The 27,915-nt window shown below is 38.5% G+C and overlaps 1 protein-coding gene across 9 annotated transcripts in view; it reads left to right on the top strand.

Moving 5' to 3' along the window:
• ANO4 (anoctamin 4) overlaps nucleotides 1–27,915 on the top strand; it is a 180,173-nt gene that overhangs the window by 55,089 nt on the left and 97,169 nt on the right. For 6 of the 9 annotated variants that reach the window (XR_001333186.3, XM_014272003.3, XM_014271997.3 and 3 more), the window contains exons 2-4: nucleotides 4,272–4,478; nucleotides 19,753–19,863; nucleotides 25,241–25,377. Coding sequence is in view for 8 of the 9 variants with exons in the window: in XM_014272003.3 (XP_014127478.1) it covers nucleotides 4,409–4,478; nucleotides 19,753–19,863; nucleotides 25,241–25,377 (318 nt within the window). In the remaining variant the exon portion in view is untranslated. The remainder of the gene's footprint in view (nucleotides 1–4,271; nucleotides 4,479–19,752; nucleotides 19,864–25,240; nucleotides 25,378–27,915) is intronic. The other 3 variants (XM_026798039.2, XM_026798053.2, XM_026798049.2) reach the window with 3 other exon arrangements.

The following is a 27,915-nucleotide window of genomic DNA, read 5'->3' as shown; positions in this document are numbered from 1 at the left end:
GGCCTTTCTGACCCAAATTCAGGTGCAAGAGTCTTCTCCATCAGCACCAGAGCCGTGCCACTGTGCTCAGTCCCATAGCAGAGGTGCATGGTGCACAGCCAAAGAAAATGTCCATCAGATGCATAGGCAGAGTGATTTCTGAGTAGTGCAGGATGTTGCTGCAATTGCTGTTCATGTTTGTAGCATCTGATGAGCCAACAAAACAAATAGCCACACAAAACTTTGCATTCAAGCACACGGTAGTGTTTGGAATGTTAATAATTTCTCCCTCCTTTTTCTTTTTTATGTTTGATTTTATTGCTTCATGACTTGGAAGTACTTCATTACTCCCTTTTAACGTTCTCATATGCAGGTTTTATCTGGAGCATTATAAATCCCTAAGTGGCATAAACATATTACCGCTTTATAAGAGACAAAATATGCTCAATATGGAAGGATTGATGGTTTAAAAAATTCTATAATAAAAAGACTTATCTTGGAGCAATAAAATTTATCTAGAAGCAGGATAGAAGCTGCTCCTCTCTGCTGGCAAACTGCACATCTGAGATGTAATGGCAGGAAGGTAGTGAAGGTGTGTGTTTTATATGAACCTGCAAGCTCAGAGTCATGGGAGAACGAAAGGGCAGTAAGAAGAGCAGCTCCTTATGGAGACAAAAAGCTTGTATGAGAAAAAAAAAAAGGATAAAAATACAGGTAAGGAAGAGAAAGGCATGTGGATATTTGAAAATACAGAGAAAGATTTTTGATGCATGCAGGAAAGGAAAAAAGCTGAGTGCTATGTATAATATGTAGAGGCTTAAATCCATCCAGCTTCAAAACACTAGACTACTTCCCACTCTTAATGCAGCCAGCCAGGTGCAGGTGGCTGAGCCCTGCCCAGAAGCCAGTCCTCCAAAATGAAAAGTCAGCTGTGGATGCTGGACAGTATTTAAGCCTTTCACTTGCATTTGCACTGAAGCCCTGGCTCAAAGTGGTGTGAGCCAGAGGGCAAGGCATGAAAAACCCCTGATCTTTTTAACATCTGTCAGAGCATACCAGTGTGATTGCAGCCAGCTACTGAGCATGAATGCCAGGCTCACTTAAAAATCACCATGCTGCAGGGACAGGTACAACCAAAGGCCATACAGCCAGGCGTGCAATGGTAAGGGGATTTGGTGTCAGCAGCTATATGGCCAAGCCTAAAGGCAGGAGAAAAACTCCACCAATACAATTAGCTGAAGACCCAGACTGCAGTGTGCTGCTGGAGAACTTCTTTCTGGATGTCTTGTGTGAGTATTGTCACGCTGCAACAAAGTAATTGATGTCAACTTTAACATGTACTCTACAGAGACCTCTCTGCTGTTTTCTTACATCTCTGATCCACAAACCCTGGGACTCAGCAGCCGTGTGGGTTTTTGCAGGAAGAATAAGTAGAGTTTTCTCTAGAGTCTGCTTAGTGCCAATAGTTCACCAGGTTTTCCTCTGCCACGAGCTACATGCATTGTTCCCAATCTCTTTTCTACTTCTGATTCCCGCTCCCTATCTGTGCTTTTCTGTGTTTTATCTGGGGATGTATTTTTGACTGCCAATATCTCTTTTAGAAGAACTTTCGCCCACATGAAAACAAGGTAATGCTGCAGCTTGTGGCAGTATTGCTGTCTTACATTTCTTTAGACTTGTAGTTTAACAAAAGAAATGCACATAGGAAAAAAAAGACCTGATCTTTCTCTGGAAAAACTTGAAATTATAATTAAATAAGGACACTTGCATCTTTGTCCTGTTGCTCATTCTTGGAAAATAGTGGAAATTAATTTTCCTAATAAAAGGATATATTCCATGGAAAAATAACTGCAATATCAATGGGATTGGAGTGAAAAACTTCCAAATATACTGTATACATTTGTGACATTCTTTGTGTGCATTGGTTTAGGGCACTTTTAAATTTTAAATATGTCTAAAGAAAAATGTAAAGTTTTCGGTGATGCTGGAATAGTCTTCCTCATGTAGTTTGGAGGTATGATTTATCATCTTTCTTTAGTGGAAGAAGCAAAAGGTTGCATATAACCAGCAGCAAGTTGTTGATGGAACCTAATTTTGGATATGATCAATCTGCAAATTTTGCAGTTCTTAGGAACAGCAATCTGGCAGCAGTATCCTTTATTTTGATGTCTGAAAAAGAGTGTGCTGCAGAAATAGTTTAGGAAGCTCGGTCACAGCTGCGCAAGAGTTTATAGACATTTTCAGAATGTGAAGAAGCAACTTAACTTGAACCACCGAGTAACGTAGCAGTCAGTTTATGTTTGGAACCAGTTCCTAAAATAGATCTCTATTTTCATGACCAAATGAAAGCACAGCCTTACTGAGATCCAGCAGAAAGCGTGTGTTGATGACAGGCTCAAGTTTAGTGCTGAATGTTGGCTGACTCCACCATAAGCTTCAGAGGGATGATGGTTTTAAATTATCCAACAACCTGTGGTGATGCGTAAAGAAAATGGTTGCAGTTAATTTTGTAACACCTTAGGGATAATTGCTCAATATTTTGAACATCACAATGTTCCAGTGACTGCAAAATTAGTAAAGAGCTCATTTTACAGCCAGGGCTTAGCTTCTCACCCTTTGAAGCCTGTTACAGCTGGCATGGTCAAAGAAACCTGTTGTCCAGGCAAGCTCATTGTCATTCTGTGCACATGGATGGGTATGCTGCCTTTCACGAGAATAAGGTGACTGGGATTTGTTCTGTATCCTAGGGATGTGATTTCAAGTTTTTAGAAGCTGGTAGATACATTAGCCCTAAAACCAGGAGGTAGATGAGCAGCTGCTGCAGGAAACTCCTCATGCCTTCACATTTCACATTGCAGGAGATCAGCTCTGGAGTCAGGATGCAAAAACAAGTGTTGAGCACTCAGCTTCGATTCCGAATGCACAAAGCCATCACAGAAGAAAACAGTTTGCACAGCCTTTGCTCCTGTATGCAACCCCACTGTTTTCAGCAATTGCCTGCGGAAGTGGTAGCTCTCTTCCCCTTGGCAGTATATTATGGATCAAAGAGTATTAATATTTCAGAGATTCTAAACCTCTTCCATGACCTGGAGGTTCACATACATTGACTTCCAGGGGAGCTAGAAGAGCAGAGTCATTAATGCATTCTTGGACATTTCAATTCACAAAACTGAGCAATCTAATCAATGATATCCAATGATTTTGATTGACTGCACTTTACAATGTGCTTACAATATCCACAGTTTAAGGCTTTAGGTCTGCTTTTCCATCTGCTTTTTAGTTTGCTTATTTATATCTGGTTAGGGTGTTTCATTTGGTTTCTTTAAAAACAAAGATAGTTTGCTGACAGAAGCAATAAGTGTCACAATAAATAAAGTGTAAAACAGTAGTGTAGAATTATCATTCAGCCTTCTTGCCCAAAAGAGATTGTCTGAATGTTTTCAACCAGAGTATTCTGAACACAATTCAGGTGGGGTTGGAGCAATTGCATCAATGTGAACAGGAGGAAGTCAGAATCAGCAATTTCTGTAATACAGCATTTCTTTCTTCTAAGACTGTCCATTAGCCACAAAGGAAATTTCGCTTTTGCTTTTTTCTTTGGAAAAATAAAGCCTTGTCTTTACTCACAATTTCAGTATAAAAAAATGATTATGTGACAAATTTGAGATTTTTGGTGTGAAAGACAATTTCCAGTACTGACAATAAGGTTTCACAAGACAGGAGAAAGTGGAATTTTTTCCAAGCTTTAGGTCTTACTACTGTCATGTGTAGCCTTACTGCTTTCCTCAAAACAGACCTTTATTTTTTCCTTAAAAGCTAGTTAATACCTCTAGCATCTTTTCCATATGATGAGACTTCCTAGTATTGGGTAAAGGTTCAGAAGAAAAGAAATAATTTCTGACAAATTCTAATCCATCAATCAGAAAACTGTAATTTAATAAACTTTGTGGTAGCTGCCTCATTAATATTGCCCTTTGTGAGCTGTGTGGATATTTTAAAGGAATGGAAGATATTTCCTCCTGCAGATCAGTAAATTGGTAAATCATTACTATGTATTAATTTAATTATCTATTACTATGGCTGAATCTGATGCCTACAATACAGCAGAAAATGTGTTCACATTTTTAATTTTCAAAAAATATTAATCTTTTAGAGTTCTCTTCTTGCTTTTCTTTTTTTTTTTTTTCTTTAAGGATGTTCTTGCAGCTCCATTTTAAACCCTGACAATTTGTATTTTAGTTATTCCATATTGATCTCTTGTATCTAACAGTACTAATTCTTATTCCTGTCAGGTATAAATTTGTCTATTCATGGGGCTGAAAAGCGTGTGCAAGTCTGTCAGAGGAGAACTGCAGCGAGCTACCCAGTGTCACAGCATCCCCCTGTGGATGGGCATCCCTCGATCCCACAAGCCAGAGGGTCAATAAAAATGGAAGCCTCCTCTTCTGGATCTACGATTTCATCAGTCACTGGTGGAAAAGCAAAAACCCATCAGCCAGGTAACAGATTGGCCTTGATACCTTTTCCAGTCCCATTTCCCATGTGATATGCCATGACTTGGCCAAGCTGGTGTTAATGGCACAAGGTCATCCTTCTGTGGAGATCAACCTTTTGATTGTCAGAATTACTGACTGATGTTTTGTTCACATTTGACGTTTTTGTCAATTATCGACTATAGGGAATAGCAGCAGTTGGGACAGCTGAAAGTGGGAAACAAAAATGTAAGTTTAATCCTAAAAACCCCTACAATGTGTAGTGGTATCCAAAATATTAATGCAGAGAGATTTGGGATATTGCTTTTTAATATTGCTTCCCTTATATATATTTAATTTTGATAAGCCTTGATCTAATTGCTCTAGAGGCTACAGATATCCCCCATGAAATTCAATAATTGACACTAAAATTGGTTTTGACCAAATACACAATCCAGGGTGTAGATCAAACTTGCTATAACACTAACAAAGCCTGCGGATCTGCACGACGTCTTACAACATAGATTAACTTGTTAACAAAATGAAACTTTTCAAAAGAAAGTCAAAATCTCCAGGGAACCATCAAATTCTAATTCGCATCATGAGTTCATTCCTTGTTATGATAATTGAAAGTGCTATTTTAGAAATACCTTTTCTCATAGCAGGGAAGTACATTTGTACTGGCCGTGCTCAGTGACTCTTCACAGTGAAAATTAGACACCAAATTTCTTTCCTGAGCAGAGCAAATTAAAGCTGCCCGTGAAGTCAGTTTTGTAGCATATTTATTGGAGGGTCTCAATAATCTTCCAGTGTTGCTGCCCAGAAAAGAGCATGATATATGTTGTATGCAGCTATTTGGGAGCTGGGAGGCAGAGTCTATTTGTGTGAGACAGACAGTTCTGCCTGCAAACCCTTAAGCTGAAGATCTAGTAAATGGCTTGATTTTTATAGAAGTTTAAATTTTAGATTATCTGTCGTAAGTTGCTCTACAGATATATTGCCATGAGTTTCATGCACTCATAGTATTTAGTCACCATAATCTTTGTCAACACAGATTAAAGAATTTACAGTGACTCATAACCATATGCTTTGTTTATTTTAGTTCTTCTGTTCACTTGTTTGTCCTGTTTTTTCAGCTTCTGTCTTCTTCGTACAAGTAGAGAAATTGCTACTACTGAAATGTTGCTATTGCTACAGATATATAATGATGTATACAGCATGTTAAGAGATTGACAAAAAAGTCCTGCACCACAGTTTTTGAAAAAAAGTATCTTGAACATGCACAATAGCACTCATTTTGAAATGCTGCATATTCTACAGCTATCTGTTGACAAGCAGGGCCTGTGCTTGAATATTAAATGATGTTCATGCACCACATGCTTGTGCACAGGACTCTGATTCAGAAAAAGATCCCTTTTTAGGTTGACCCCAGAGGTTTCCTAAATGGAGCTCATTAGTGACCATTTGGATAAGGATTATCTTTCAGTATATGAGTTAAGTTTTCTCTGTCTCCTCTTTGGACAGTAGGAGCATCTGAGAACCTACTGAGAACCCTTTTTGTATGACAGGAGTCCTCTTTTGACTTACAGTCCCATTTTTTCATCTGAAATGAAGAATCATTTCTATGATTTGTGTCTGCCTTTTCAATTCTATTTGAGACCACTGTATTTGTGTTTGTATCCAGGTTAAACTGCAACCTTTTGAGCTTTGTGCAAGTAGATCTAAGAAAGATTATGGTTGGCAGCAGCAGCAATAAATAGCACTTCTAAGAGGAAATTCTGATTTAAACAAAAAATCATATGTTCTTCATTCAAAGTCAGTCACTGATTAACAGCGGTAGATTCATTACCAAATTAAGACATCAGTTATCCAGTGGCAGTACCTTATCTCAGATATCATAAGCAGCTTGATATTTTAGAAAGACAATGTTCTTATGTATATTAACTATTCAGATACCAGATCTTACAGCAGTCTTTTCTAAGCTGTCATCCTGCTACTGCATGCAGTAAGTTTGTAGGGTTTTGTTCCATCTAATTTTAAATAGTTCATATAATTTGGGTTTTTCCCTCTGTTGGACTGCTGTTATAATCAAGTAGCTCTCACTGTTGGAGCAGTATATGCTGTACTCTGAAATTTTCTTTGTCCAGTTAGCAAATACTCCAAACATGAAGGCAGTCTAGCATAATAGAAGGTATTTCTAGGGCTTAAAATGGCTTTTTAATTCTTATCAGTAAAAGAGACTAGGACCATGGAAGGAAAAGATCCCTGATAAAGTGCAGGTTGAGAGTATTTTTCTTCTTTCAAGAATGACAACTTTTATTACCTCTCATGAATTCTACTTATTTGACAGTAGTTGCCTTTGAATGAAGTTCATAGGTAGCTGTATGCTAAGGACGAGGAATAACAGATACTGTTCATTGTTCCACCATTCCTTTCCAGTTACCTCCCTGCCAGTTTTATTTGTAACTAGTAAGGAGCCTGAGGCTCATGACTTCTATTATTAATCTGAGTGTTAGAGTAGCTAGGGAGTGGTGAGTAGTCTGTACTGTACCTTATTTAAAAATAAATAAACTTTAAAACTTTTTTGTGCAAGCTTGCAAAGAGGTGCTGCTCAGCCATGAGCAGAACTACAACATCTGTGCTTGGATTTTAAGCAGATATAAAGGTATCAAGAAACTGAAACAAAACACAGAGGAAAATGGAGAAACAAGTGGAAGAAAAAGGCTATTAATGGGGAAGGGAAGACTCCTGACCCCTTTGCAGGTGCACCCGTATGAGGGAACTTTCTCTTAAAAGAAGGAAAGCAAAGATGAGTATCAGCAATCAGATGATAAATTTCGATGTAATGTCGTTAAGGCAAATATGCATTTCTTTTCAAAGTCAGGAACAGCATGGTTTTAGTTCTGAGAAACATCTAGTTACCATCTTCCATGCACATGAGCAGTTGTGGTGTGCTGTGGCTGGTGAGGTACAAGGCTGCTGAAGCTGAGAGTCCAAAGCCACTGTTGGCTGCAGTGAATTGGTACAAGGCTCCTGAAGGCAAAGTAGTGTGGTCAGGTCTGTGCTGCGCAAGGAAGGCTCATTTTGAAAGCAACAGTATCATCATTTAGGCTCTCTGTAAGAGCAACAGAATGAAGCATGAAACAAGCCTAGAGGGGGTTAAGCTGTCATCCCAGGCCATTCCCTCAATGTCATGGTTAGGCAAATCTGGGGACAGAGAAACACCTCACCTCCCTTCTGAGGGCACTGCACCTTTGCTGTGCAACAAGGAGCGCTTTGGATTCTGGGCTTCTGCCTGCTCCTTCCATTGTTAATCTATTCCAAGTCAGGACAATGTTACCTTGGCTCATTCTCTTGGTGACAAATTCCTTTATTTTCATATTCTGCAGAACTTGTCAAACCTCATATTTCTAGGAGTCCTTAAATTTGCTGGCTTTGGAAAAAAAAGTCTTATTTAATATGTCTAGGCAGCAGTAAAGTAAATTCTTTCATTGTGACAAACTTTGGAATCTTCTTAGTTATTCTCTACTTGCAACACTTCCTAACACTTGTTACCCATTTTGTAATAACAGGAATTCAGAGGTCCTCTGGCAAGATTTTCTCTCTCTGTGCTTCTGGTAAAACCTTAATGCATTTTGAGGTTTAGATATATTAGTGTATATACAGTAATGTAGATTGTAACTTATATCACTTATACAAATCAGTACTGCAGGCAATCTACCAGAGCAGAAGAAAGGGTTGTCTTTGAAATAATTTCCAAAATTTAGTTAACATGTAAAGATTCTTCAGTCCAGGAAACACATAAAAATATTCTAGAAAATGCTGCTTTCAAGAATTTACTGTTCAAAAATATCTCTTTCAAAGCCAAAGAGCTGTACATTTTGGAAAGGACATTCCTTGCTACCTGAAACTATAAAGACATATCCATGATACTTGAAAAAACTGTATGTGCTGAAAGGACTGGTTCCTGGCATTGTGGTGAAAGTCTGCTGGGCTCATTGGAATTCACTGAGAAACTTTTCTTGCACTCTCTTGCTTTTTGTGATAAGAAATATTTGATAAATTACTATCTTAAAAGAAGGCACGTTTGCTTTGGACAGGTTTCCCTTTATGTTTGGGTCCTCTTTTTTTACTGCTTATCAGTCTGCAGCATTTTTATTGATGACTCTACTTGCTGAGCTTGTAAATAAGAAAGAAGAACTAGGGGGGTTGGCCAACAGAAAACCTGACTTGGGAGGCAAGTAAAAAGTCCTTGGTTCTTGAAACTAGCAACAAAGCAAAAAAGGAAATGTGTTTAATAAGCTTGGTCACAAATTAATTAGCATTGAATTATCAAAAGATCTTGGACTGAAGCCTTCGACAGTGATAATTTACTGTGCAAAATATATCCTTTTCTCATCACAAAATATGCATATCCTTGTTAGCATTCCCATTTGATTGTAAATGGTCTTTAGAAGATCTGTGTTAGTTAGATGTGACTGGCTGGTTAAATTACACTTTCTTTTCTTTGCTGACTGGCAGGACATGTGGCATGCATCTCTCCTAGATTAAAAGACTAAAACCCTGCAAATAATTCTGCCAGGAAGCTCTGTCATGCAAGTACTTCTTGGCAGCAAATGCATGCATGGCATGGGGATGGCTTATGTAAACTCATCTGGAAATTTGAATTCACACCGACAGTAATGCTGTTATCTTACTTGTCTAACATTATTAAGGAAACAATCCTTTTCAATATGCCTTCTGCTGGGTGTACACAGAACTTTCTGTCATGTGGAATGAAGCATAGAAAATGCAAGCAGATTTCAAAAAAGTTTAGTATTCCTCTCATTAAGCTAATTTTCATATTAAAACCCCCACATGTTTACAAGAATCATTCCTATGCAGAAGGACTTTAATTTGGGCATTAATGTCAAAGAGACCAGCCTGCATATTTAACTTTTCCCTTTCTCTACAGCTTATGTACAAAGCAATGTAAGTTCAATGCACAGAGCAAAATTTCTCCCATGTTGGTAATTCCAGTGTGCTCTGTGAGCACCTCCCTGCTGAAGACAGACTGTTCATTCTCCTGCCTCTGGGTGCTCTGCAGCCTCTGCAAAGCTCCCAACGAGAGGAACAGTTTGCCTCATTACCATGAGGACCTTTTGTCACCAGAATGAGTGCAGGGCACCACATGGTGATTATTCAGTACTTTGAATTTAAGAGCTGAACTCGCTAGGAGATGATGCAGAGTTTGAAATCTTCTGTCTCTTTGCTTAGTCATTCAGCCTATTTCATTCAGCCCTTTACCTTTCTATGACAAAAGTCGCTTTAAAAATTTATGGTCCTAAGGTATCAAGTCTCCTGGAATGATCATTCTAGCACTTTGGAGAACACTTTTGCAACAGCATGCTAACAAAAAAAAAATGTAGCATATAAAGCACTGTTTTTCAATGCTGTCTTGCTTAATTTAAATGCATTTTATGCAGGCAGAAATTGCATCCCTCTATATCAATTTGTGCTGCATGTGACACACATAAGCATTGAATCTATCTGGGAGGGACCTGTGCATGCCCTCAATAAGGGCCTTCAAAAATAATATTAATAATTTGAAGTGGTGACTTTGAGGATGTTTTGTGCTTCTTTGAGGGTGTTTTTAAACTTAATTCTTTTCAAATACTTTTTTTTTCCTACCTGCTTTGATAACTCTCCTGTTTGCTGTTATAAAACATTCTTTCATTCAGCCCTGAAATCAATTATGCATGTTTACTTTAAAATCAGAACAATTCTCCCTCAGATTTCAGCTATCCTGGCTGTTGTTAGTTTACAATATGTAGTCACCTCACAAGTGCTGCAAAATGCCACTTTCTGTGAAGATCTGTTCCTGATTGTTCTACCATCAGAGTGTTTGCCTTCAAGAGGAAAAATAGGAAAAGGCTCAGGACTAAACTCACTGATCCTAGAGCAAGGATATAATGTCCTGAGGCCAGTGTAACATAGCTGTTTTAAAATTACTTGACCATTCTATTCTGAAAAAAAAAAGACAATATATAAAATTTTGCAAAGTTTCTGAGAAAGTAATGACCCATTTAATCTAAAAAAAAAAACCTTATAATTCAAAGAACAGTGAGAGAGACTTTGAATAATCAGTTATTATGTTCCTGTAATGCTTGACTGAAAAATGGGACTTTTTCTTAGCTCTATAGTTCTTGCTTAAAGGGGTTTAGCGTTATGTAAGACTCTATTTCTAATGTTAAATATGTTACATATATTCCAAAGAAAGATTCTTGCAGGAAGACTGTCAAAAGATGGAACAAACTAGCTTCTACTTTGGCAGAGATGCTTTTAAAGTCGGAAAAGGGATTTAACTAAAATAGGGCTGCATAGTGTTATTAATTTCTACAAAAGGTTTGTACAAAGTCCAAAAGATAGCAAGACCGCTTTCCTAAGACCAAGTCTGCTGGTTCATTCAAATATCTCAAAATTCTGCCAGACCTTCCTTTATAATAATAAATTAAAAAAAAAAGAAAAAAAAGAAAAAGTAAAAACCAAACAACCCAAACAAACAAACAAAACCAAAAGCAACCCAAAACAAAACAAACAACAAAAAACCCAAGCTAAATCAAAGCAAAACAAATCAGCAGGGGGAGTTTATTCCTTGGATGAGTAGACGTGCTACAGATAAGTGCTTCTCGGATTCTAATGGACCCACTAGAAATTCCAACCAATATACTGTGGTCCCAAAGAAGCTCAAAAGCCCTAAAGAGTTGCATAAAGCTCATCACAGCTTAGACCAGGCATAAGAGCAGCAGCAAAGCAAAAAGGTGAAGTAATTTCTAATGTGTCCTTTGTTTCTGGGAACTTCCTTTGGGTGATACAGACCTCTGACTGTTGCTGTGCCATGAGTGGGTGGATGTCTCAGGAAAGCAAATGTGTCCTCTGTGTGTCTTCACAGAGGCACAATATTTGCTGCTCCCATCCTTGGGAGTGCAGTTCTGTACTATTTTATGTTTTAGAGGTCCCATAGAGCACAAAGCATCTGACTTTTTGAGGTCTTCATTACTGGTGACATTCAGGGTGGTTAAAATAGAAAAAGGGAGATGCCACCAGAGTTTGGTACTTTGTTTAGACCTTGCTTTGGGAATGCACCAAACACAGAAAAGGAAATCAGGACCTATTACACTGATGAAAGATTTTTAAGGGTCATCAAAACTGCACATTTTTTTAACTGCACCTTTTGTGTTGCCAGAATGCCTGAAAATTGTGACCCTTGCTATTCCAATATTCTCCTACTGCTTGTGAGGGAGACTCTGCTTAGTGCCAGTTGCTGAAAATAATCTCTTTGGGGTAGGCATCTTATGTGAACAGCCCAATACTACTCCATGCATTTTAATGTCAAAGTGCTCTATTTCTCCTTTGCAGATTTTGGTAATTATAGTAGGTTGCATGGCAATGTAAGAAAGGCCAGCTGCGCTAGTATAAAGGGCATGATTCCTGCTGTTTGTAAGGTTCTCTCAAAGACAAATTAAAATTTTGAGAAAGAATATTTTTACAAGATGTTCTACAAATATTGGTCCTATTCTTCCACTGTAGTTTGTAACTGAATGATTCTATTTATCATAACATCTCCCTAATTGTCTCCACACACCCAGACTGGTAGGTCAGAACTATATCCTCTCTCTGTAATAGACTAGGGTGGGATTCCTTGATCTGTGTTTAGTTTCTGTACAGGAAGGTATGTTTAACGGGGTCTGCATGGTAGCTCTTGTCTGAGACAAAAGTAAGGAAGACTTTACAATGGCAGTGGATTTCTGGGCTTCATGGCCCTGGCCTGGGAAAGGGCTTATGATGCTGTAACTGAGGAGCAGGCCCCCTAGCTCATGAAAACTGGAAACAAGGTAAGTAAAAAGGGGAGGGAGGAATTTGATGATGACCTGTTAACTCAAAAGTGATGTAGAATATAGAAGGAACAGATTTGTGGGAAAAGACAGGTTGGTAGCTGGGAATGTTTATTATCCAAATGAAACCTTCCTCTCCAGAAATCCCTAAATCTTTCCAAACTGGAAGGAACAGACTGGGGATGGACTGGATGTACTTGCACCGTTCTTACTCCCTTTGGCTAAGCACTTAGTGTCAGAAATAGGATCCTGCCCTGCATAGACCCCTGTTCTGCTATCCTATGTTCAGGATAATAATTTTCACAATCCTATGTTATATTCATTCCTCAGCAGTCTTAGGACAGCTGAAATTCCCCAAATGGTTTAGCTGCTGGTACTTTTTGCCAGAATTAATTACCAGCTTATGTTCAGACTGTGAAGGCAGTGCTGCGGTACAATGTGAGTATAACTGGTTGTTACATTAAAACACACCTGAAGGAGACACCTGGGTTCTTTTTAAAGCTGTCTTGATGTCCCACATTATAATAAAGTAAATATTTGGTGCACTGAAGTTTTCTGTTAGATTGTTCCCTGTGCAGCCATATTTTCTGTTTGTCTCATCAATAGAGAGAACTGGATGAGGATTTTGCATTAAACTGTTTGTTCAGCAAATGTTTTTCTCTCCTCCTCTTTATGAATGGCCTGGTAATGACTTCTGATATTTGTAAAGGGATTTATCACTCATAAGTAGTTTGATTTTTCAAACATGGACAAATGTTTGAAGATCACATGTGATGGTGATCTTTGATACTTGTGTTTTTATATGTGGGCTCACATATAAAAAGAGGAAGAGAGGAGAGGTAAGAGAAAAGAGGAGAAGATAACAATCATTCTTTGTATAATTTTTAGAGGAATAAGGGTAGTAGAAAATGGACTGGATTGCTCAATGTGTTTAGATCTTAGATTTCTTTCAAGATCCTTATTTGCAATATACAGCTGTGGAGAAATGTCTTTGCTTAGTTATACTTAGTTATGTATACGTTAAATGGCTTTGTGCCATTTTCAGAGTATATCTTGTGAGCACCCATCTCAGGCATTGTGACGCTTGAAGAGGGCAGCTTTGTTCCCCATAGGAGAGACACTCTGCTGCCTTGTCTCTTTGTATGATCACTGAAGTCCTTTCTGGAGGTAATTCCAAAGGCTTGTTGTGCAACTCTGTTCCTCTACTGATTGCTGAGGAATCTGAACCAGGGCCAAACAGAGCAGAGTGACTGGAAATGTTAGTCACAGGGATATGCTTGTGTTCAGTGTGAACACTTGGGTTCTTTCAATAAGCAGAAGATGGAGGCGTCTTCTGAGCATGGATGGGACATGAAGCAAGAGGTTGTGAGCTTTTGCAGAGCTGTCCAGTAGTTTGCCCATGTGGGTTCTGCCCATGTGGCAGACATGGATTATCAGCTCTCTGCAGCTGTTGTCCTGCTCAGATTTGCTACTTAAGAGGTGCCTCCCCCTTGATGACAGGAGCACAGCCTTGGTGGGTTTGACAGCACTCAACAGCTCATTCTGGGCAGTGATGGAATTGGAAATACAAGAATTGAGGGCAATCAGGACCCTGTCCTATAGTCTGGTGTTCAGGCTGTTGTGACAGTAGAGGACATTTTCAAGGTATTTCTTTGCACCAAGGGTTATCTGTCCATTTTTCCTATGGTTGTCTCTGGAAAAGGCATTCACAGCATGAAAGAAAAAGAACAAGTGCTGAACATAGAGCTCCCTGCATCTCTAGGTAAATGGCACAAACTGAGTTTGATGCCAGCCAGGGTTTCATGGAGGGAAGAGTGAACACCATATGCCATGAAAATACCATAGTCTGTGATAAATCAGTAATATTAAGTGTTCAGAAATATCCCTTTCTCTACTACTGCTTCTGGAAGATAAGAAAAGAGCTTGTTCTAATAATAATTAAATATATGTCATGTCTTGCATGTGACATGCATTTCAATGCAAAGTGAATATATTTTTAAATTGCCTTTCAAAAATAATTCCAGTATTTTTATTGCTATGCCTTTGACATGGCCATGCACAGATAGCTATGGCATAGGTACCTCAATTTAGCCAGAATGATTTAGGGTTTGAATTTTTTTTCCTAATATTCCTTGGGCTTTCTCATTGAAAATGAAGAAGTCCTATATTTTTGTTCCAATAATTTTCAGAACTAAAAAGACATTTTTGTGCTTGAACACTCCACTTGGATGCTAACAGGCAGACAGTGTTATTTTATTAATAAACAATGGGAAATCCATTAAGATAAATGGTGTTTTCTGCATACTAGAAGAAGATGTACATAGCTATACCAAATAGTTATAGATGACACACTTTTGTTTCAAGGTAATTAATAAACCAATAAAGAATATCAAAAGTTATATGGAAGTTCTTATGTATTTATAGATATCTATGGCAATCTACAAGGTCAGAAGTTTTTCAAAGGTCTGCGAGTAATTCCACAGTGTACCCAATCTTTTCAGACTTGGAAACACATTGTGTGTTAATGCTATTATTATGGGGTACTTTGTCTTAAATCAGAAGTGTCCAAAGGCCTCTCAATGTGTATCATTAACATTTCCTAAAACTTTTCCAAAAATGTGGATGCTTGTTGCTACATGGGGCAAATCCTGTGACATACATTGGTAAAAGGAGGTACCTTGTATTGTGAAAAACTGACACTTTTAAGATATTCCAGTTTGTCACTACATGTGCATGTGTAGATGTGGCAGACAGCTGGTCTTACTCTGATGTTACACTGCCTTACATGTAAAAATATGCCAGCAAGTTCTCAGAAACAGAGAATTAACACATGAGTATTCTTGCCTTACCCCCACTGCCATCTTCAAAAGGAGCCCAGAACTGGAAAAAAGCATCAAAATGAAAGGAGAAGGGAACTCACCACACACACCCCACATCCTTTGTAGAAATCTGAAATTGTGTTGAAGGTGTAAGGTAGAGGAAGCTTAGTGCTGCTGGCAAGGAGCAAGGGTGGAAGGAAAGTTTCTGGGTAACTTTTTTTTTTCCAGAAAGGCGTCACGTGTTGGGCTGGTGAACCAAAGTTGCAGCTTGCAAACAAAGATTTTCTCTTCTGTGTAGAGGAGAGGAAGTGCAAGGCAGGACACAAGACATGTTTCTGCATCCTGCTCTGAGAACATACTTAGCAATGATAATTTTGTGTTGTGAAACTCTGCACTACTGTACTTAAGATATTTAAAGGCAGAAACAAAAAATTAAATAATTTTGATATATTAAAAGCTATCTAATGTAATCACTGAAGTGCATTTGATGTGCACAGTATTTACCTTATGCTGCAGGAGAGAAAAATGCCTAGGCAGCATGAATATAGCAATACTGGTTGGTGAGGAACAAAAAAGAACGTGATGTAGATTCTGACAGAAAACACTTTCTGACCAATGTAGCAAAAGCAGCTCTCTCTGAAAGACTTGAAAGACTGACACATCAGCCTTCCACTTAATGAAATAATTATCTATCTCTGAGCTACTGCTTTCAAGCCAACTTTGTATTGCTAGGAAGACGTGTATATTAATATATATTTGCATACATTCTACAAGTCATAGAACAGCTTGTGGTTTTTTCCTGAAGCAATAATTGAACCAAAATGATTTTCATCAGTTGCAGTTGTGCTGTCCAGTGCAGTCATGAGGCAGGTCCTGGGAAGGCCAGCTGTGTGTGCATTTTGTTTCCACTCCTGTCACAGATGTGAGAAGTGCCAGAGCTGAGAGCAGTAAAGCTGTGCTGCACACACACATGCAGACCCCTGACTAACATGTATAGGAAATGCTTAATGCAGTTTCCCCTTGAAACTCTGCTTTTGATGCAGATGATCTGCTGAGAACTCACAGGAAGAAGCCAATAAAAATATGCCTGAAGGGATGATTCTTTATCCCTTGTTGACATGGGTTGGCCTAGACTGAAAAGAGAACCATGCACAGCAGCTTTCAGCTTGCTTTAAAGGGTCTGCTAAGAAGGAACAACTTCTCTGTAGAACTTACATGCAGTACTTAGTGTAATAAAACAAACCTGCTCATGTCAGAATTATATCTGTTCTTGCTAAGTAACACCCTCTTAGAGGTAGATGGCTCTGTGAAAGCAACATCCACCCACATGGCAAATCTCTTTCACTACAAGTTGGAATGCCCTTGTTTAACATCAGTACTGTATTAACTATGCTAGTACACAATTTGCTTCTCTGATACATTTGGTCATTTTTATATTTAGAAGTATGTTAAAATTCTGACTGAGAACAAGCCTTCTCATTCAGCTTCTAAAATTAAGTCTTTTAAAAATCTTGTTTGTTTTCCTAACCTAATTATTTGGGACCCTACAAGACAAATAAAAGAAAAAGTATGTTAGTTTATGCACAACTTTATACATCAACAAGTAAATCAGAGGAGTGCCATGAGGTAATTTAAAATATTATTTCAGTTGACCTAGAAAGTCTCAATAAACTGAGAAAAATTTGAGGCTGATCTTTACAAAAGAAAAACCATAAATTTTTTAAATCTAATATTTATTTCAGTTTTGTATGTGTCTATTTCTCATACTTCTGTGGAAAGCAAGTCTTCTTCATCTTCTCAGACAATATTGCTTACATTTTACTCATTGGGATATGTAATTGATAAAACATAAATCAGCAGCTGCTAAAGCAAGAAGGAAATGCTAAAGGCAGGTGAGTGATCCATCAATAGCAACAGTGGCATCAGATACTGTCTTTGCATGTAGTATTGAAGATCTGTGGTAAGGCAAAGAAAATAAATCTCTGGAACATGGGTGAGGTCACAGTGGCTTTTTCCAAAGAGCTGCTGGTTTAAAACCTCTGTCTGACAACAAGCCAGAAATCATTAATTTGGCCAGTCCACAGCCAACCACATAGGTGATGTTTCTCTCAGCTAAAAAAATGCAGTAGTCCCACCTGAAAAGTAGATGCTGACAGAGGGGAAGGAGGATAGAAGCCCAAGTGCCCTAATTCAAGTCTTTATTGACATCATTAAGGTCATGGGAGAAGAAAGATTTCCTGCAACCCCTAATATAAAAGCTATGCTGTTGGTAGATATTTTTTTCCCTTGTGTTGGTGAAGGCAAGTTTGTAATTAGCTATGTGTTTTATCACAAATGATTGGTAGAAGATTACCCCTACAATTTTGACTGAAATCAGACTGGATGCTGTTAATCTGATACTTGTGCAGATATTAAGGTTACTGTGAATCAGACAAGCATAGAACACTGTCATTTCTGTGTGTTGCTGAAAGCTCCCTATACTGCTAGAGGATCAAATACAGGAGAGGAAATTCTAATGCAGCAGAATTGTCTTGAGTTCACTGTCTGAAATACAGTCCGATTTAGGCTGGTCATTTTCTGACCACTTCCTAGGCATTTTGGGTTTGTTATTTAAAGAGGGGCTTTGAAGTCAGCTGTGTACATTCTCCAAGAGTTTAATTTTATTAACAGGTCTATGGTTAGATAGTCCCTCAGATATCAGCACTTTGGGACCTCCATAGGTGACTGCCACTTCCTTTCTCCCTGGCCCAGTTAGTTCAGATCTGCTGGAGTGCTGCAGAGATCCTGCTACCTTCATCTCTTCTGAGGAACAGTGGCTTAAATGTAACATTAATTTTCTCTAACTAGGGTTGAAATGCAGAACAAGGGTTCTTGGATGTGAGGATGCAAGTGTGAAATGGTGTTAAAAGTAGTAGCTGAGTATTTAAGAAGAAACAGAATTATATAATTTGCAAAGCTGCTTAGATGAATTGCTATCCATTGATTACTTTTCTATTTCCGTCATATTTGTCTGTATTTTTCAGCAGTTGCAGTATTTTTTCTTGGGCCTTAGAAATCTCTTTTGGGGCAAATCTTAGCCTCTCATCTCTGAGGTCATCTGCAGATTTCCTGAGGCTGCTATTGTATGAATAATCAGTTGTCTCACTTAAGAAATTCTCTTTGTTGTACATCATTAAATGCTGACTCCTGCTGCTGCTATGACAGATCGCTTTGCAGCAATCTACAAGGGGAGTTGTCTCTGATGTTAACAGTGAATCTTTGCTGTGGAACAAAAGAATACGCTGAAGCAAGCACGAGATAATTTTAATTTTTAATATTTTAACACTGAAAAATAAAAAAGGATGAAGCTGGTCAAAGTGTACCTATTTTGAGATCTGTACTCCAAAAAGTGAAGAAGGGCCTCTAAAGCACTTTTGAGTAATTTTGTGCCTAGGAATATTATTTGTCGCTCCCATCAAGGCAGTAGTGAGATAGTAATTTGGCAAGAAGAAGGGGAAAATACAATGGACTAGCTCGGAATTCACAATAAGAGCATCTTGCTATAGGCAGCCTGTAGATGAAAGGAAAATGCTTCTTTCCAAAGCATGAGTGATAGCTTCTAGTGAAGCACAGTAACCTGAATGACCTGAAGTTTTGTTCTTCTACCTCGGCCTTTTTGCCATTAATTCCTTCCTTAGATATCACCCTGACCACTGAAGGTCTCTGCTAACTCTGTGCTTTAGGTACTCAAGAGCATCATGTCTAACAGATGCCTTTGTGAAAGGTTTTCCTGCTAATCTTCAAAAACCAGAGATATTCCTAGTAGTTCCCTCTTTCTCTCTGTCTGTATCCAAATACCCTGTAGCCAGCATCTTGTGCCTGTTTGGCCATTTTCTGTCTGCTCTCAATATGCAGCCACCTTCCTCTGTTTTCAAAATTTCCTGCTTTCTTTGCTAATGTTGAAAGAGCACCGAAATGGGCAAATCTTGTGCCTATTTTTGTGTGTAAATAGATTTGAAACTATGACCCACCAGAATAAGTTTTTATTCTGCAATGCTTTTAAACAGCAACCATTACATACCAATGTGAATCCATTTGAAATGCACTCCAGTGCTGGACTGCTTCCCAGGCTATGTCATGCCTTCAGGTTGCCATACAAGATCTTGCAGTGCCCTGCATCTGGAACCTGCTGTCCATGCTCTTTTTGTCCTAATGACTGTTTTCTGTCCTGCAACTTACTTTGTGTGTGTGTTTTGTTTTAGTCTGTTTGTTCCTGTGTCATTTGTAACAACATCTCTTGTTTGTTTTCACATTTGGGAACTGGTTTCGTGGATGGTATGGTGAGGTGATGCTCATGGCATGGCAGCAATGGCCACCTGGAATGAGGGACTTGCCAGTGGTGACTCTGCATCATTGCAGATAGCAGAGAATGTTGTTGTTTCATTCTATTTAGCTTTAAGTCAGTCCATGTTCTATCTGAAGCTCCTTGGTTTGAAGAAAATTTGGTTCTGCTAAGGAGGAAAAATGGAAATACCTTCATTCAATGTGTATGTTTCCTCACCTGAAGCCCCTTGGCTGGATTTTCTACTGCACTGTCACAAACCCCATCAATCTCTTCAATTTCTTCAGAAGGAAGAGAGGATTTGCAGGTTAACCAGCTGGAAACGCAAATATGGATAAAGCCAGACATACAGAAGACAGATGTGGACTTTTCAGAAATTCTTAATGCAATTCAAGAAAGTAAGTTCTTCCTTGGATGCAAAATTGTGTTTACAGTAGAAGATTCAATTGAGATGTATTGAAATTATGACTGAAGGCAGACACAAAGTGATGAACTGAATGATAAGTATCTATTATTAAAATCTCTCAGGAAGTTCAATGGATTATTGGAGGCTAGTAAGATATCTTTTACTATCAGAGAAGTCATAGAAAGATTTGAATTGCTGTGTACCAAAGGATTCCAGCAGTATATATTTTCTATGCAGTCATAATCAGAAATAATAAGATTCCTGGTAGTTTATTCAATGCTTTGCACTCCTGAGCAGCTGTGTGAACTAACAATATTATTAAAATGCTGCAGTTGGGGTTTGAATAGAGGATTTGAAGTTCCAGTTCTTCCAAAGTTTTGGGCTGTATTCACATTTTTGCAGCTGGTATTTTTTGGGAGAGTCATGAGGTTGTTACAACAAGTGAACGTCCATGTGCCTTTGATGCTGCACAGAATTATCTCCTTTTATGTGTGATGGGCTGTGGACTAAGAATTAATTGGGTCACCCTTCTTAAGTCCTACTGTGGAATGATCTCAGCACTTGTGCTAGAAGTAGAGCTACTCTTGTTAATAACGGTGGAAGACATCCCCTCTACCCAAAACAGATGCAATTTTGGAATCCAATAAAATCTGCAATTTTAAGAATTTTTCCTAATAGTTTGAAATTCTTCTGGAGGCTGAGAGTCAAAATGCAAGCCATGGCTTCCTGGCTTCCTTATTTTCCAGTTTGATTTTAAACTGGGTGTTTGATATAGCAATTTTCTAGAGTGAGAAACAGCAGCTTACATTTTAGAGTGCTAAAGAATGTATAAAAACCCAGACTCTGCCTGATATTTGCCACATGACTAAGGAACCATACCGTGGTAGAATCAGGCTGTTTAGTGGTGGTACTAGTTTGGGGGTGGAAGGAAAATGCTCAGGTTAGATAATGGGGGTAATAATTTGAAATTGAATCACCTTATTACTTAAGCTACAGGTTTAGGATGAATTCAACGTTTTCTGATGTAAAAAGTAAAAAAAGTTTTTTCCCATCAGAAATCTTAATGTGAGGTTTTGTATTCTCCCTTCTCCACACCAGCACAGCCCAGATTTAGGCCTGGGGGCAGTCCGGATGCAGACTGGAAAGGCTGAAAAGGCACTGCAGAGTCTTTCAGAGGTGAATAGACAAGAGGGCTAAACATAGATAAGCAATTTAATCTGGGAGTGTTTCAAGAATTAACATTTTGATTTATGGATTATTCACAAGCCATTTGAGAAGGATGCAGCTTTTACAGCCTGGGAGAGAGTGTTTTTTCTTTATCCAGGCGCAGGTGCTGTTGGGAAATTAACCTCTATGTCCTTTAGCTACATCTCCTTCATCAAAGACAGAAGGAATTCTGTACAACCCACTTTGCAGAGGCTTGTTGTGTGCCATGGGGGATGTTGTCACCTGCAGTCTGTTGCAAATCCCCTCTAATATGGATAAACATATCTAAATATTCCTTCTAGAGTAGTTGCTCTGAACAGTCAATGTTACTTTTATTCCCAGGTTTTAGCACTGAATGATGCTTTTAGAAACCAAATAATTTTTTTTTCTTGCTAAAATAAGCTTGGAGTATTGCTCTTCAGCTAGCATTTCCAAAGTGAGAGTATACTTGATGGCTTGGTGGGACTTCTGCTAATAAAATGACAACCAGCAGAAGCATGACTCTGAGCATGTTTCCATCTTCTCACACAATAACACAGTCAGGTCCCAATTTTTAATGAAAGTTCTTATTTTTAGGCACTTCAGTTTCAGCATCCACCTTCAGAAAGTTAAAAGAGTTCTCTTGTTTTTTGAGTCCTACTTTATATCAGCATCTTGATCTGAAGTGACTTGTGGACCCACTGAGATGGTGTGTGGTCTCCTGCTCAGAATGTATCAGCATCCAGTTTCTAGAATATGTAGTTCTACTATATTTGGGATAAAAAATATTTGTATACCCACTTTTTTTTTCTTTTATTCTTCAAGGGATTCTGAATTATCAAGTCATTTTAATTTTTTTTTTGAAAATAGAGCATGAGGGGGAGAAGAGAGTTTGCATATTTAAGCTGATCTAAAACCAGAGGGAGAATTCTTAATATCTCCAGTAGCAATGCATGTGCTGCTCTGTATTCCTGTTAAATTTCACTGCTTAAAAATACATGGCTGTACAGCAGCAGCAATGTGTCTCCCAAATAACATTTATGTGTATGTTTTATATATCATTATATATCATTCTGTTAAAGACATTTGTGGGTATAAGCACGTCAGGGTCTGAGGGGGACAAGAAAGATGGAGCCCTAATCATCCTTTTAACAACATTTGGCTATGGAGGTGTTCAGTCCCGTAGAGGGGAAAGGCTGAGCAACCTACAAGCAACAGGAGAGTTTTGTTGGAAGTACCATCACCATTACTAATGTAAAGCAAACAGGAATTGCTATATAAATTATCTATTTAATTTTGTGGAACAGTATTTTATTAACTTATTTTTAAGAATATAAGGAGACTTGGGGTAGAAAAATTATCTCAGCAAACGTTGGGGGCCCATATTTTCTGTAGTGACCAACCAACATGCCAGTTGTCTGTGTATCTCTGATATAAACAATTTTCCACTGCAGGCAATCTGAACAAGTCCTGGTACCTAATTTCACTAACCAGATGAGAGTTGCTTCCCCAACTTCTTCATTGCTGAGATGGATTGTATTTTAAAATTATCTTAAAATAAGATTTTTTTTTTGGCTCCTCACAAGTCCTCAGGATAATCCAGTAATTCTGTGTTTCAAGGCTACTGACACATTCACTGTCATACACACCAAACTCTGTATCTCAAAACATCCACTTAAAAACTATGAATTTTGCAACCCAAAGCATTACCAGCACTTCAAGAAGCAGCAATTCCAGTATCCCAGAGGCCACATCTTTTATACCAATGCAGTGATAATGTCAGAACAAAGATAGTTTCAATTCCCTCGGGTACAACAAACAGGCAAAATTTTCATTTTTACAGCTTTAATTGATGCTGTCTGCAACAGATAAATGTATCTTGAATAATCTTCAGAAAGCTCCACTGTTTAATTATTTTTTGGGTTTTTTCCCACAGTTATTTTCAGATTATACTGAGGTTTTAACCATACACAGATTCAAGTGTCACTATCGTGGAGGCACTGATGGGTTTCATTTCAAGTGAAGTTCAAGTAATTCAAAATGTTTTCTGTTTCAGTTATTCTTTCTCTTGAATACTGAGATTTATTTTTCTCATATGAACATGTGTGCAAAATCTGGTCATGATCTACATCCACATTATTATCTGATGGGGTGGAATGTTTCTAGTTGTGACTTTTGAAAGAGTAGGGACAGTGAAGGACATGAGGTTGGGCTGTGCTGTGGTTTGTTGTGACAGTTCACCTCCCTTTTATAAGCATCTCTAGTATGGTTTTTGTGGACTGAAATGAATGAAGGTGGGAGAAAAATCCGCAATATTACTGCTACCTGTGCTACAAATTGGAACCTCATTGTTGCCTTTTAAGCCTCCTAAAGCCTCTGTGGTTTCCCGTAGGACACTGAGGAGCTGCAGGCTTTCATCATATACAACTAAACAAGACCAGAAACTCAGAATCTCTCTTACAAACTATGGCACTTAGCTTAGCACATTAGCCTATTATTTGGACATGAGGACTTCTCTGTTGTTTCTGGAACTTTTAGTCATCTTCCAAACAAAACTCTTGTAGTTAAGAATACAATGTCTTTCATTAACCTTGTCCCTATTTTATGCATGAAAATGAAGATGAAGGATTCTTGAACATTCTGATAGGGTTTTCTTTTTTTATTGCCTACAGATGTAATAATAGACTTTAGATGCTCTAAATGACACGTACGAAAAGGAAGAAAACTTTTCTCCATGCTCATGATTGACAGGGAAAGAGTAGTATATTTAAATTGCAACATATGTCAGTTTTAAGGATGAATATTATGGATAAGACTCTCCTGCTTGTGAGCATGAAAAATAGGCCACCTGCAGAGACTGGGGAGTTGGTATCATCAGCGATTTTTTTAAAAGGATTCTGAAACTGGGCTATGACCCCTGAAGAAGGGAAAGGTGAAAAGGAGGTCACAAAATGTTCATGATCGCTGGGAACAGTTAGTGGCTGTTAATTTCCGGCAGCTATCCAGTCCCTCCACAGTGGGGGAATGGATTTTTACACCTGCAGCCAGTAGTTAGAAATGGAACTAAGATGCTGCCAGCAATTAGAGCATTTTGGCTGTTACTATAGATTCTCACCAACAGGAATTACAATTGCCTGTCACTAAATTAGGGGAACTGAGGACAAGCAAAAGCAACAGGAGTTTATTGCACAAAAGAACAATGATTCCAAAAGTCAGTCAAGCTTACAAGAAATGTGAATAAGGATATGGGGTTAGACTAATTTCTGTCAAGATTATGAGATATTTGCTCCCACTGTAGTCAGTGGAAGAGGCTCAGTAGCTAGGACCTTTGGAGATGCCTTCTAACAGTTATAACTCTACTTTTATAATTTTGGATTTTGTCTATGAGGCATGAGATTGGAGAGCTAAAGTCCATCCACAACTGAAGCATTTTTAGTGATCTTCAGCTAAGGCATTTCTCCTCTCCTGGCACACATCTCTTCATCATGTTTTTCACCAGACCTGTAGTGCATGGAGTGCAGAGTGAACCTGCCTGCCCTGCTCCTCCCATCTGGCAGTCACTCCAGAGCTTAATATCTATACTTTTTGTTACTTTTTGTCAGGGTTGGTTTACCACAGCTGAAATCTGTAGATGTAAGCAGTTGCTTCAAGACTGAGGGCTGTGTGGTAGGTGGATCTGAAAGTGTCAGATTTATATACATCAAAACATGCCAAACTGTGAAAAGAGGAATATCTGCCCAGGTTTGTTTACTCAATGCCTTTCAAGAAACAGTATTTATTTAAAGCTTTCTGCCTCTGGCTGCCCCACAGGTCTGTACAACTTCGAACTTCACACTTTGTATAGCAGGTTAAAAATCTGCCTCCTAAAAAACTTCCAGAGACAATACTAATCCAGAAGCTAGTCATTTAAGCCATTTGCCCCAAAAGAAGCTGAGAAGATGGCTGATGTCTGTTTTATTGTGACAGCAGATTGTTTCTTTTTCATCAGAGGGGCGTTGTGCTGTCCTAAATCTTTATGTGGCTCATTGATGAAGAAAACATTCCAACAACACTCATCAGATTTTAAGATTAAATAGCATATAATTATACCAGAACTAAAAACTGAAATTATTGATGGGTTACACTTGCTGTCTTCATTTGGTTCAGTGGTGATTTGAATGTATATTTTTATTTTTGTTTTTTAGTAGCTAAGGATGTCAACATTTTTTTTGATGAGTTAGAAGGTGTGAACAGCCCTTCCAAAGATGATGATTCCCTGCTTCACCATGGTAACTTGACCAGTACTTCTGATGATGCCAGCAGGCTGGAAGTTGTGGGAGAGGTAAGGACACACAGAATTATTAAAACAATATTTATTCATGCCCATTATAAAGATGTAATAAATGTAATTTGATTTAAATCTCATTCTCTACATCAAATTGTGTTTAATCTTTCCAATGAGAACTGGTTTCTATAATTCTAAGATTATAATGCTGAATTACAAAATATCTCAAATTCAAAAGTTTTGACTTCATGCACCCTCAGTGAAATATCTATACTAATCTAAGGCTTCAATGCTTCTGAAAATGCTGGGAAAGTTTTCCCTGTATCCATCCTTTAAGGGGAAAGAGTGTGGAGGGGAATTTTCTACAACTCCCATGAGAAGCATTGGGTGTCAGTTATGAGACACATTCCCTTCCAATGAGGAACAATTATCACCTGATGGTGCATAATGGTGATTCAGAGAATATAATCCCTTTTAAAATCTGTCCTAAAGCAGGCAAAGTGTCACAGACCCATGATGAAAATTTGGGTCTTAATTTCTTCCTGTGTCTTTTATGAAGAAAGGAACAATATGCCCTTTAATTTTGCCTCCCACTGCCCTGACACCCATGGATGTCATGGTTGTTTCCTCAGCAAGTGAAGGGACCAGGGACTTTTCTCCCTTCCTCCACCTCAGGAATGGAGCTAAATCCAGGCACCGTACTGGACTGGTCTGAGGTTACCTGCAAGTTTTTCCTGAGGAATTTTTGGCAGAGGGCTGCCTGGAACAGATCAGAACTGGCAGGGACCACGCTAGTAATTAAAAAAGAGCGGAAAACCACAGGACATTGCTGAGGGCCTTGCCCTGACCCTCTTTTGTTTACTAGTTTTGATAGAGTTTAGAAGAGGCAATTAGAGATTATCTTTTGTGGTGCAAATTCTTTTCTGCAACACTGCTGAGGAGGGAGACAGAGATTTTCTTTGTTCTAGAAATTCAGCCCATAGAGAGCTGCACTCCTTGAATGTTTAGACAGATAATTAAAGCAACAAAATTCAGGGCACCCTGAATATGTTTGACCTTGCTCACAATTTCATCTTCTTTAATCATAGCTCTTCCTTAGCTTCCTGTACAATGTACAAAGGACTCTCTTTGCCTGCTTGCACCCTAATAGGCTAATCTGACATGATAGTCCCCTGTTGCATTTTGGGACCATGGACCATATGGTCTGCAACAAAAAGGAACAGGTGAAAGGCACACGATTTTTGTAAGTTAAAGAGGGAAAAATAACATAAAATGATCAGAAGGACATGCTGCTTTTAATGTAATGATATTGAAAAAACAATACCTCAAAACCTATTTTTTTTCTCTTAGATGTGTTATTTTTTTTTTAAGGGAAAAACTTTGAGGAATACAAACAGATTTAAGGGGTGTTTTTGTAATCATAGCTGAAGAAAATAGCAATGTAGGTCACATATAGGTATAAGATGGGGGAAAAAAAGGTGAAAATTGAAAGTCTTAATGGGACTTAAGGGATGCTGCAGCCTACCAAAAAGAGTTTCAAAGTACTTGGTCCCTGCTGAACTCTAGAAGGAAAAGATACACTGTTCAGATGTTGTGTGGTTTGTATGGATATATGGGGGTAAGCCCCTCAGCCTAAAGTTCCCCTAGCATATGCATGTATATGAGTCATGTGTGAATGCTGATGGTTCCCAGCTGAGCACCTGAGAATATAAAAACTGCTGTATTCCTTGGAAAACTAGTGCAAATTATACAACATGTATTGTATTACAGCACAGTCATAAAGATAGACAGAAATGCTGAGCTTCTTGTTAGAGTGAAGTCTTCACTGTTCTACTTTCTTCCAGCATCCTCTTTTAGGTGAAAGAATGGAGGGGTTTGACATACATGACTACACCACTTTTTCACCAAAAACAAGTCAGATCTAGTGCTATATATTTTTTCTTCCTCTGTTTAGGAAAACTGAATTTTGATTTTGTTACACGGTAAGGGAGATGCAATATCTGGAGGAAGGTAGGACAAATTTCTGTCTGGCATAGCATAAGCCAGAGTATTACAATACTTGGATGATGCACAAGTCCTGAAGCTGACACTGCTGAACCAGCCCTGACTGTCTCAGTATCATGTTAGATCCTCAGGAGTTCTTGAAAATCCAGACTCAGTCTATAAAATTGCCTAAGAGTCTATAACAGAGAGCCAGAGAAAGGGTTCCTTCCCAGAGGCTGTAACAGTCTAATACGGTTTATCTGTCTGGCTTCAACACACAGTGCTCCTAAAATTAAAAGGATCTTTAAGTACAGATAAGGGTGTCCAAGCTGCCTTTCTGAGAGAAAAATTACAGTACTATAGCTGGTAGTCTTTCACAAGCCCAAGAGAAGTAAATGTCCTGAGCAGTCATATTTGAAGTCCAACAAGCCAAAACCCTTGGCTGAATCTCATATAAGGTTCTGCATGCACTGATGAGTCAGTGCAGGGCAAACCAATTTTCTTCAGAGAAAGAAGAAACATAGGAAGGGGCAAATCAATTTTTCCAGTGGAGTGACTCCTGCATGCAGAGAAGGACACACTCCTTATGGTACTCTCAGGATGGGTCTGAGT

Source organism: Zonotrichia albicollis, chromosome 4 (assembly GCF_047830755.1).
Source record: "Zonotrichia albicollis isolate bZonAlb1 chromosome 4, bZonAlb1.hap1, whole genome shotgun sequence".
Classification (NCBI taxonomy): Eukaryota; Metazoa; Chordata; class Aves; order Passeriformes; family Passerellidae; genus Zonotrichia; species Zonotrichia albicollis.
Note: the sequence above shows the minus strand (reverse complement) of the source record. Positions and strands in the feature narration are given on the sequence as shown.